Raw genomic sequence first — 12,677 nt, 5'->3', positions numbered from 1 at the left:
CTTTATCCTAATTACTAAGTGTCCGATGGCGGAAGTAAAACATTTAAAAACACACACCACACATTTCAAAATAAAAGCATGCAATAAAAAAAAAAAACACAGCAAATAGTAAAAACACAGCACTTCAAGTAAAAGCATGCTTAAATAAAATCTACTTCCACCCCGTGACATTATGATGGACATGTGTTGTGATATTTAAACAAACGAACCGTCAACGGTGAAATAAAAGCCTCTTATTTACGAGAGCGGTCTGAGAGACCTCCAGCTCACAGCGAGGTGTGTGTGTGTGTGTGTGTCTGTGTCTCTGGTCTGAGAGACCTCCAGCTCACAGCGAGGTGTGTGTGTGTGTGTGTGTGTCTGTGTCTCTGGTCTGAGAGACCTCCAGCTCACAGCGAGGGGTGTGTGTGTGTGTGTGTGTGTGTGTCTGTGTCTCTGGTCTGAGAGACCTCCAGCTCACAGCGAGGTGTGTGTGTGTGTGTGTGTCTGTGTCTCTGGTCTGAGAGACCTCCAGCTCACAGCGAGGTGTCTGAGCAGGACTGGCCAAGCGACGAGCTAGAAGCCGGGGCAGGCCCCTTGCTGGCTGTCGCCTCACTTCATGGAGCTTCTCAACTCCAAAAACTTTGAAGCCAATTGTGAATTCGGCATCAGTTTTCGCAAGACTGCCTATATTAGAAATATAAACAGTTAATTTCTCGCCTAAAACGTTGTCAGAAGTGAATTAAATGATGAATAAGATGGCGAAAACTGTTAAAAATGTCCCGTTGTTGGTCTGTCTGTACCGGAAACCCGACCCTCGTTGACCTAGGTCCCTATGCTGAAAAGGGAACAGCAAAAAGACCCTGCCCTGAAGCAGGAGCTGAAAGAGTTACAGGAACTGCGGCCAGAGGAACTTAAAAATCCCCAAATTGGTCCAGTCGGAACGCAAGAAAAAAAGGGCTCTAGGAATTTTATGTTCTAGGAACTGCAAAAATCCCTCCGGTTGGAAAGCGGCTATAGTTGGGCTCACCTAGGCATAGCTCTGAAATATGGCTGGGTTAATCTGGGTTAAAGCAACTCTCCAATTAAAATCGATCTTTGTTTGAGTGATCTGATATCAATTAATAAAATCCAGAAATCGACTTTTCACCATGGATAAATAAGGGCATAATGTGATGGGCCGGGAGAAGTTAAAAGGAAAAACACAAGACTGTATCCTGGGAGTACTACTTAAGGGGACCATTGTTTTAACCAAAACCACAAACTATTTGTAAAGTGAATTCAAACAAAACTAAATGTACAACCACTAAGTTAGGTTTAGGAAAAGATTGAGTGTGGGAAAGTGATGCACAGGACACACAGGCCACGAAACCCAGTCTCCTAGGTGAAACTCCTGTGATGTTTGACCAATCCACCACCCCGTCCTCCTCCTTACGTGGACTTTGTCACTCTTACTTCTGAAGAACTTGCTCTGAGCATTTAATATATGAGCAGAAAGGTTTACAGTTGAAAGCGCAGAGCGTATCATATATACACTGACTGAAGGGTGTCCAGATATAGACGCTAATATCTTTAGGCAATGGCCACATTTGCCACCAAGCCCCAAAATTTGGTGGTCCAAATGTAAACTTATTAAAAAAAGAAAAATATGTAACGCATGTTAACACAGCCTTCCTTAACTGTAACACTTCCATAAATGAAAAGACATTGACAGAATGACATGATTATTTATTCGTTATTATTAGTTCGTTGTAAAATATATTCTCTGACAGTCTGTTAAGATACCACTATCAAATCTACTGTGAAGTATTTCAAAGCAGCAGCCAAAACCAAAGTTAAAGAGGGAAGCGAGGTGAGGTGTGCAGGTACTGACAGCTTTCTGTCTCGTCTGTTTGGAACCAGAAAAACAAACATTGAGAATGTTCATGTAAAAAAAAAAGATTGAAAGCAGAGGGACAAATAAGGGAGAATATCAAAAATTCATGTATTTTATTTCTGTTAGTTAGAAAGCCTTGTCAGTAATAAATTACTGATACATTGTTATTATATCTACTTAGTATCTCTGCGACAGACAAACATCATATACCGGAGGACATGTTTACATGTATTCCGTATTTTTGACATTTGCAATCCATACATGACAGGATTCAAAAGTGGCTGTATGATGAGAAAATACAGTGAAAAAATGATGCGAAACACACTGGGTACACTGGTCATATCAAATCTACTCTGAAGTATTTCAAAGCAGCAGCCAAAAGAAAAGTTTAGGAGTGAAGCGAGGTGAGGTGTGCAGGTACTGACAGCTTTCTGTCTCGTCTGTTTGGAACCAGAAAAACACACTTTAAGGATCTTCATGTAAGAGAAAAGGATTGGAAGCAGAGGGACTAAGATGGTAAGAACAATACCAAAAAGTCCATAAATGTTATTCACGTTGACGTCGGAACAGGCCAACTTAGCAACAAGGTAGTTATGACAATACAAACTGTTTATAATGCTTCCACAGAGAGTCAAACGGATGTTTAAGGATAAAGTAATTAAGAATTTCACAAAAGAGTACAACCATATCACAATAATTAAGATAACCACCTTGTTAGTTGTCATACGTGTGTGATATTGTAGAGGATAACAGATAGCAAGATATCTGTCATAAGACATGACGGCTAAGTTACTAAACTCTACATGTGCATAAGTATACAAACAGAAAATCTGCAGGAAACAGAAGGGAGCAGAAACAGTGTGAATGTCAGAGAGGATCTGAACCAGAAGGAATGGAAACAACCCTGTACTACCATACAGTTCATTTACAAACAGGCTGACCAGAAAAAGGTACATAGGTTCATGTAAGCTTCTGTTAATACAGATAACCACAATCAGAGATGTGTTGGTAACAATAATAATAATGTATAACATAGCAGTGAACATAAAAAACAAGTATTTTAAAGTCCCCACATTTAAATAAGGGCTAAGAATAAAGTAAGCTGAAGTTGAATTTACCATCATTCTTGTTTTAGGTGAGAAAACTCAATCATAAAAAGAGGTTTGCTTCTGATTGCTTCATATGTTTTAACCCAAAATGACTAATTTGTTGTAAATGAAGACAGTGCTCTGAATAACTCAGGTATTATTTTCAGTCTTCTGAGCTTTGCATTGACAACACTGCTTCGCGGTTGTTTTTCATCTGAAATGATCACAAGCAGAAAAAGCTTACCATTTACTCCACAGTCTCATTAAATGTATTAATACATTTAAATAGATTTTCTTTAAAGGAAACAGAAATAGTTACGCTACACACAGCTTAACATTTGCCCAAAAATATATAATATAATAACAAGTTGAATAAATTTTTTTTACAAAGGATTCTAAAACCACCAACTACTTTCTAAAAGGGAAGAGAGCTGCACTGATTAAACAGGCCATAAACAACTTAACTCTCCTATGCAACAACACAAGCAAGCGTAAACACTCTGCCTCCAAAAGAAAGTAAGATTACCGACCTCATTACAGCACAACTTGAGTAAAGACAACCAACACACACATTCAAAGTTGCCAATTTGCCCACTGGCCCATCTGTAGCTCTCTCCAGGTCCTTTATACACCAGTCCTGATGAGCAACAACTCACTTGAGACTTAGATATATTATCCCAAAGGACTCCGGAGGCAGTTGCAGGGTACCGAAGGGCAGGAAGGGCTGCAGCCTCTGCCGTGAAAGAGGCAAAGGAGCGGGTGTGGGAAAAGTTCGGAGAAGACATGGAGAAGGACTTTCGGTCGGCACCAAGGTGCTTCTGGAAAACCGTTCGGCACCTCAGGAGAGGGAAGCAGGGAACCATCCATGTGTACAGTAAGGATGGGATGCTGTTGACCTCAACTGAGGAGGTAATAGGGCGGTGGAAGGAGCACTTTGAGCAACTCCTAAATCCAACTAATACACCCTCTATGTTAGAGGCAAAGCTGGAGGATGATGGGGGATTGTTGTCAATTTCTCTGGTGGAATTCGCTGAGGTAGTCAAAGAACTCAACAGTGGCAAAGCCCCGGGCATTGATGAGATCCGTCCAGAAATGCAGAAAGCTCTGCATGTGGAGGGGCTGTCTTGGATGGCACGCCTCTTCAACATTGCGTGGAAGTTTGGGACAGGACCAAATTAGTGTGTGCCAATTACAGGGGTATCACACTTCCCAGCCTCCCTGGTAAAGTCTACTCCAAGGTGCTGGAAAGGAGGGTTCAGCCGATAGTCGAACCTCGGGTTGAAGAGGAACAATACGGATTCGGTCCTGGTCGTGGAACAAAGGACCAGCTCTTCATTCTCGCAAGGATCCTGGAGGGAGTATGACCGGGTCCCCCAGGAGATACTGTGGGAGGTGCTGCGGGAGTATGGGGTGAGGGGGTCCCTTCTCATGGCCATCCAATCTCTGTATGACCAAAGCAAGAGCTGTGTATGGGTTCTCGGCAGTAAGTCTGACTCGTTTCAGGTGAGGGTTGGCCTCCGCCAGGGCTGCGCTTTGTCACCAATCCTGTTTGTTATATTTATGGACAGGATATCGAGGCTTAGTTGGGGTGGGGAGGGGTTGCAGTTCAGTGGGCTGGGGATCTCATTGCTGCTCTTTGCAGATGATGTGGTCCTGATGGCATCATTGGCCTGTGACCTTCAGCACTCACTGGATCGGTTCTCAGCCGAGTGTGAAGCGGCTGGGATGAGGATCAGCGCCTCTAAATCGGAGGCCATGTTTCTCAGCAGGAAACCGATGGAGTGACTACTCCAGGTAGGGAATGAGTCCTTACTCCAAGTGAAGGAGTTCAAATACCTTATGGTCTTGTTCGCAAGGGACAATGGAGTGGGAGATTGGCCGGAGAATCGGTACAGCGGGGGCGGTATAACATTCAATTTATTGCACCGTTGTGACAAAAAGAGAGTTGAGTCAGAAGGCAAAGCTTTCAATCTACCGGTCAATTTCCATTCCTACCCTCACCTATGGTCATGAAGGCTGGGTCATGAACGAAAGAATGAGATCCAGGGTACAAGCGGCCGAAATGGGATTCCTCAGGAGGGTAGCTGGTGTCTCCCTTAGAGATAGGGTGAGAAGCTCAGTCATCCGTGATGGACTCGGAGTAGAGCCGCTGCTTCTTTGCATCAAAAGGAGCAAGTTGAGGTGGCTTGGGCATCTGGTAAGGATGCCCCCTGGGCGCCTCCCTGGGGACGTGTTCCAGGCACATTCAGCTGGGAGGAGGCCTCGGAGAAGACCCAGGACGAGGTGGAGGGATTATATCTCCAACCTGGCCTGGGAATGCCTCGGGATCCCCCAGTCAGAGCTAGTCAATGTGGCTCGAGAGGGAAGGGAAGTTTGGGTTCCCCTGCAGGAGCTGCTGGAGCTGCTGCCCCCGCGACCCGATCCCAGATAAGCGGACGAAGATGGATGGATGGATCATTGCTGCAGTAACACTGATCATCTTTTGTGTCTTAAGACGCTGTGCTGATCTCACTTTCATGTTGATTTTATCTTATTGTATTGTATTTGTATTTTATTTTATGTTAATCTGAGAATGTTTTTTGTTGTTTATGTTGTGAAGCAACAGATTGTAGCACTATGTCCAAGACAAATTTTCCCTCGGGGACAATAAAGTGTGTTCTATTCTATTCTATCTTGGTTTAGGGGTTAGGTTTAGGATTGGATTAGGTCTATTCCTTTCAGACCGGCAGACAAATGGAGTTATCCGGCTAAATGGTACTGGCACTTCAGGATCCAGCCAAGTCTTGGCGAAATGACACCACAGCTCATGACATTGTGCTGAAAACAGACACAGGCATGACCAACCAAAGAAGGGCTACAACAGCACCTTGATCTTCTGCACAATTTCTCCCAGGCCTGGGCTTTAGACAGTGAACCAACAAAGACAAAACTATTATATTGCAAAAAAGACCCAGCCTCCAGCATCTTAGACATATTTTTAGACATAGCTGAGCTTGAACATAGAAAAAACTATACCTACCTCAGCTTAAACATCAGCACCACTGGTAAAAGTCAACAAGGGCTTTTTACGCCATCAAAAAGAACATCAAGTTGGAAATCCCAATAAAAATCTGGCTTAAGATACTGGACTCAGTTATAGAACCTACCTCCCTTTATGGTTGTGATGTTAGGGGTCAACTCACCAACCAAGACTTTACAAAATGGGACAAACACCAACTCTCTGCACGAACCTCTGCATGCAGAATTTTGCAAATCCATTTTCGAAGTGTAAACGGAAAACACAAATAAATGCATCCAGAGTGAAATCAGGCCCATTAGGCTTGTGCCGATTGCGATCCGATTATTTCTTGATGATAGAAGCAATGATTGGCGTTTGGTTTTCCCTATGCTGATATTAAAGCGATTTTAACCATCTTACTATCATAACTAAAAAGAAAATATAGCTTGAGTCTTCATTAAGTCTTGTTTCTGATGAAGCTGCAATTCCTCCTGAGTTTTGTGAATCTGTAACATCATCTCATCAAAAATCAAAATCTGAGAGGGGCCAGGTTTGGCCCACGGGCCTTGAGTTTCACACATCTGCTCTACTACTACTATTGGAATTATATTCAACTTTCGGAATTTGTTCAGATCAAACTGAAAAGTTAGGTGTGAAAGGTGCTAAGGAGTGTCATGGAACAGTCACTGATTGCCTGGCCCAAACGCAATCTGTGTAGTTCTTTTACAGTTTTTAGCGGTGATTCAGAATGAAAAGCTGAAGAATTTAACGGACTGGTTTTCTGCTTGTACTGGGGATGTGTTAACATTCTGAGCTCAGTTTAAGTTTTTAATTTGTGTAAATACTGCAAAAACAAATGTTTACAGGGTTCAACCCAACAGTGACCTCTGATTCTACACTTAAAGAATCTGAATATTACAATTCAAATCCAACAATTACAAACTAGTAAAACTAGTATTTTCTGTCTTTCTTTCTGTCCACCCGCAACAGCTCTGATTGTAATTTGCTTCAGAGGGAATTAGTGGAAACTGTGGCTAATGCGAAGAGACCTCAGGGACAAACATGTTGACAGGCTGAAATGACCTTTGACCTGAGGGACTTCATCAGTAAGATGCAGTGATGTAACTTCTCCTAACACCTTTGAGAGGTTACATCACTTAAAGAAGAGAGTGAAGTTAGTTATTAATTAACATCCCAGAAGTTTAAATCTCCATATTATAGACTACAACTATCACTTTCCGGGAACAAATGGCCATAGATTTGAAATGTGAAATCTTGTTTATTTCTGTTGTCATTTTCAGCCATAACTGTAACCTTTAAAGAAATATGGTTTAACATGAAGGTTTTGACTAGAGCTGCAAAGATTATTCAAATAGTTGTCAAGTATTAAATTAATCGGCAACTATTTTCATAATCGATTAATCGTTTTGAGTCATTTTTTATGGAAAATAAGGTCAAGATTCCGTATTCTCTGTTACTTAAATGAGTTTCTTCACTCCTCTGTGACGGTAAACTGAATGTCAAAACAAGACATTTGAGGACAACATCTTGGGCTTTTGGGCCTGATCGATTTTTTTCTCTTTTTACGACTTTATAGACAAATCGGTTAATTAAGAAAATATTCAATAGATTAATCCACAATGAAAATCCAACAATTACAAACCAGTAAAACTAATATTTTCTAATGTGTCTGTCCACCCTGAGGTTGTGACAGAGCGGTCTGATGGGAGGTCATTACCCACCAGTCTCTGAGGACCGTGCTGATTGGTCTCACTGGTCAACAGCTCTGATTGTAATTTGCTTCAGAGGGAATTAATGGAAACTGTGGCTAATGTGAAGAGACCTCAGGGACAAACATGTTGACAGGCTGAAATGACCTTTGACCTGAGGGACTTCATCAGTGAGATGCAGTGATGTAACTTCTCCTAACACCTTTGAGAGGTTACATCACCTACAGATCAAAGTAAAATTAGTTTTATTAAGAAGCATCACTTTAGATTGTTTGTCAGAAGTTTAAAGCTCCTTATTATAATCCGAATAACCATGACATTGCGCTAACACAACAATCATTTCCGTGTAGACGAATGGGCGTAGAGTTGAAATGCGGAGACATGAAATCTGCAAACTTGTTTATTTCTGTTGTCATTTTCAGCAGCAACTGTAAGCTTTAAAGAAATATGGTTAAACACGGAGGACCTGACTAGAGCTGCAAAGTTTATTCAAATAGTTTAAAGTTCAAATCAGTTCAAATCAATTAATCACTTTGAGTAATTTTTTATGGTAAAAGAAAGTAAATATTCCCTATTCCGTGTATCTTAAATATGAATATTTTCCTCTGTGACAGTAAACTCATTGGCACTCATTTATGAAACATGCGTACAACCTAAAACAGGCGTAGGACAGGCGTACGCGCTTCCTACGCAAAGCAATTTGAACATGAGCGTATGCTGCGATAAAATCTCACGTCTGGTCTGAACTCGTGTACGCAAGTTTTGGAGTCAGTGTGGCCTTGCGGTGTAGCATATAATCAGTTTAACAGGAGAAGGAGAATTCATCAGTTGATCACTTATCAGCAATGGCAGATCTGGCTCTTTTAGAGGACCCCTACGCGCCGGTACAACAGTGCACACGTACGTGCACGGACCACGGTGGAGTGCTCCATCGGATTGATTAAGGGCACATGGCTCTGTCTTGCATCAGCGGGGGGGGCGGGAGACCCTATGTCTGCAACATTGTTTTGGCCTGTGGGGTTCTGCAATGATACACAAGAAACATGACGATGCACAACATTTTTATTTGTTCTTCAGGTTTTCGTTTCTCTTTTAAAGTGTTGTTAATGGCCACAAGTGAACAATTTATTTCTGCCATTGACCGTCGGCTTGTTTTTCCAGCCCCTCTGCTGTCAGGAGACAGGGTTGGGGTGGTGGTCCAGCACGGGGGGCGGAGGACACACGCTCTCATAAAATACGGACGCTTGGTCAGGTGCCTTTGTCGTTGTTATTGACGCTAAAAGTCTCCTTTAGCATCATATAACACACTTTAACTAAACGCTCAAGACTATTGGCGTCCCTTTTGACGCAGGTAGGTTAAGGAAAAGCTTTGACTTGGCTTACATTTCCGTGACTCGCGGGAACGGGAAGGTTGAGTTTAGGGAAAGGTCGTGGGTGAGCTTACGTTTCCGTGACTCGCGGGAATAACGGGCCAGTTAAAGAAGAAAGCGGCTTCCATGACACGCGGCAATAACAGGATGGTTAAAGACACACGCAGGACACGAACCCCGGTCTCCTGGGTCCTGTGTTTGACCATTCCACCACCATAACCAACCTCCCTATGCGGAATTTCCCCCTGACATACTACTCGCTAAACCCTGTGTAGATGCTGCTCTCCCACGCTGAAGGGCGCTTTTTTCGTCACTTCAGACGCTGACAGCCACTGTCCAAACGTCCATATTTTACAAGTTCAGAGTGAGAGTGGGTTGCAACACGAGCTTCCTCCAGTTCACCCGTACTACCCATTTGGGCTTATTTTCCAGAATCTTTCCCCATCCCCCTGACCCAACTTACCCCATAAGGTGATAAGTTCACAGCTCCACCCCGTCTTCACCCGAAGGTCCAAAACACACAGCCTCAGATCAGACAATACAGACTCAATTCAGCGTTTCCAAGAAGGCAGAATACTCCTAGCTGAAGAGAGGTTTGTGTGTCTCATAAACCTAAAGGCTGTGTGGCCTGGAGCCTGGTGCTCCTGGGTGGGTCTCCCATTGCAAAGTGGTCTTAGGCGAGGGGCCAGACTAAGAATGGTTCATAAAGACCCTATGAGTCAACGAGGAAGAATGACCCACCTGAGAAGAATGTCTGCCATTGAGGCACAGCACGAAGAAGCTATGTGGCAAACCCTTCTCCATCCCATGGGCCCACCACCTCAGAATCAGAATCAGTTTTATTGTCACTACCATAATACACACTCGGCATACATGGTAGTGAGATATTGTTCTCCATATCATGGTATGTTGCAGGTAAAAAATCCAAGACACATAATAGACAGAGACTAATATAAAATAGACATACTGTATATTAAACCTGTTGGAGGAACCGCTGGGGTCGGTTGCACTACCACACAGGTGCGTGAGGTGGAGCACCACCAGTTAGATCTGGTGGGCCTTACATCTATGCACAGTTTTGGTTCTGGGGGGTTGGACGCTTTTCTTCTCTCGAGTTGTTTGTACAGTGTGTGAGGCCCCGGGCGGGTGTGGGGATACTCACAGGCCCCCGGCGGAGCTCAGCTACGTTGGAGTTTAGATGAGAGGGTCGCCTCCCTACCCCTGTGGGTTGTTGGGGGGAATATTATGATTGTTGTCTGTGCATATGCACCACACGCATCTAGGAGTATTTAACCTTCTTGAAGACCCTGAATGGAGTCCTGCATGGAGGCTCGAGTAGGAACTCCATAGTTCTGCTGGGAGACTTCAACAAAGTCGTTTGTTGTCATGCTTCTGTGCTGGTCATTGATAGCCTATAACAAACACTATGTCCTAACATAGGGATGCTCATGAGTGTACCTGGTACCAGAGAACCCTAGGCCGAAGATCGATGACCGATGTAGTCATTATATCATCTGATCTGAGGCCGCAGGTTTTGGCAGCGATTACCATCCACCATTTCTTGCCTTAATAGTATTCAATTAAACATCCATTGTTGAAAATATGAATGTGTGACGTGTTCATCAGGAGGGACATGGCCTCAGCTTTGTCACTGTGTACCTGTCTGTGTGCAGTTTTTAGGCATATAAGAGCTGCTGCTAGCTGACTCTGTTCTCCAGCAGCTCGGCAGAGTTTCAGCTGCTGCTGCGTGTGGAAACAAATCAACAGTTTGTCTCTGGTGTTGATGTGTCTGATTGCTTACTGTTTCTTAACTTGTCCTGTTGATGATGTTACGTTTATTCAGGTGTCCAAAGTGAAAGAAGAGTCCAATCTACAGTAGGTAATGTTGTTAACTGAAGTCAGTGTCTGCCTTCATGCATTAACACCTTTAATCTCCTTTTGTCTTGTATCATGTCAACATCACTGTGATTCAGTTTTTATGCTTCTGATAGGTTCACAGAGTGAAATGTTGAAGCACATTTGATGTCTTTCCTTGTGGTTTGTTCAGCTGAACTATTTAATTGTTTAATTTAATGAAAACTGTGTCTGATGGTTTAGTCTGTTTCTCTAAAGCTTTGATCAAACTGATGACTCATGTTTCCTGATCAGTAGTTTTTCATGTTAACCCCACTGATGTTTTAAACAGTCTGTTTTCTTTACAGATGTGGAGAGACTCAGATTTGATGAACTATTGAACATATTAAAATAGTTTCCTTCCTTTGTTTAAATGAGCAGAAATCTTCTGTTTTGTTCTGCTGAGCTGATTCTAGTTTGATGAGTTTTCATCTGTTGACTTGATGCTTTTCTGTTTCTCACTCATACATCCAGCTGAGAGTTGTTATACTAAGAAATGTGCAGAGAATGAGTCACTTTAAGGTTTGAAATCAACTGGAAGTGATCCTCACAAGAGTCTGAATTCATTTATATTTTAGTTTATCTGATGAAGAAAAAGCTCAAAGATCATGGTTGTGTTTGTCAGCTGATTTTAAATGAACATTTTTAGACAAACGGCATCAGAAAGAATTAATAACTGAGATTACATTGTTGTCTACTAAATGTCTGTTTTTCATTTTGAACCCCACTGATGTTTTAAACAGTCTGTTTTCTTTACAGATGTGGAGACACTCAGATTTGATTAACTATTGAACATGTTACAATAGTTTCCTTCCTTTGTTTAAATGAGCAGAACTCTTCTGTTTTGTTCTGCTGAGCTGATTCTTGGTTGATGAGTTTTCATCCGTTGACTTGCTGCTTCTCTGTTTCTCACCAGAGGAATTTAAATGAACATTTTTAAATAAACAGCATCAGAAAGAATTAATAACTGAGATTACATTGTTGTCTACTGAACGTCTGTGTTGCAGTGCTGATGTTCTACTTGTTCAGTCATTTCTGATTCCAGCTCTACACTGTGAGGATTTGCTGCTCTTCTGTTTCATGTCGATACAAACTGAATCTGTTTGTGTCTCTGAACTGTTTAAAGAATCACTATGAACTAAAGATGGACATTTTTTGATGCTGCTTCAGACATTGTATTCGGTTTTGGAACCTAAAATAAGTTTGAAATTTGAAAGTACATTGTGCTTATATTAATCAATTTTCCAACTAAAGTCCATATTTGTTTTGTGAAAGGTTATCTTTGGGGCTTTTCCCTTTATTTTTTGAAAGTGGATAGACATGAAAGGGTTAGAGAGATGGGGGGTTGACACGCAGTAAAGGGCAGCAGGTCAGATTCAAACCCTGCGCCACTGCAGGACTGATATATATTATATATATGATATATATTACTAACATCTTGGAATAGATCTTTTAATATTTGCCTTTTTTCCCAGTCAAAAGTACTTTAAACTTTTGGAGGGTCAGTTCCTAATGTTAACATTAACCTGGTGCACTATAAAAAAATATCTGAGGGTTGCTTCTTGCTTAAACAATTGACAGTTCTGTGAGCATCTCTTTTATGTCCAAGATAAACTGGTATTGTAACTGAAATTCCCCTATCCTAATTGATATTGAAACAGAAATGTAATCAGGACCTTGTGAATAGGAATCAAAACAATTCAGGAAATCATTAATGCCCATTTTGTTTTGTGATCAGCAGTTGTG

At 42.0% G+C, this 12,677-nt stretch overlaps 1 protein-coding gene across 1 annotated transcript; it reads right to left on the bottom strand.

Moving 5' to 3' along the window:
- Positions 1-2,025: 2,025 nt before the first annotated feature.
- LOC144515936 (olfactory receptor 11A1-like) lies at positions 2,026-2,976 on the bottom strand. The gene has a single exon (XM_078247134.1). It carries the CDS (start codon positions 2,974-2,976, stop codon positions 2,026-2,028), a length of 951 nt encoding a protein of 316 aa, XP_078103260.1.
- Positions 2,977-12,677: the final 9,701 nt, after the last annotated feature.

Source organism: Sander vitreus, chromosome 3 (assembly GCF_031162955.1).
Source record: "Sander vitreus isolate 19-12246 chromosome 3, sanVit1, whole genome shotgun sequence".
NCBI lineage: Eukaryota > Metazoa > Chordata > Actinopteri > Perciformes > Percidae > Sander > Sander vitreus.
This window is presented reverse-complemented; position numbering and strand designations above follow the sequence as displayed.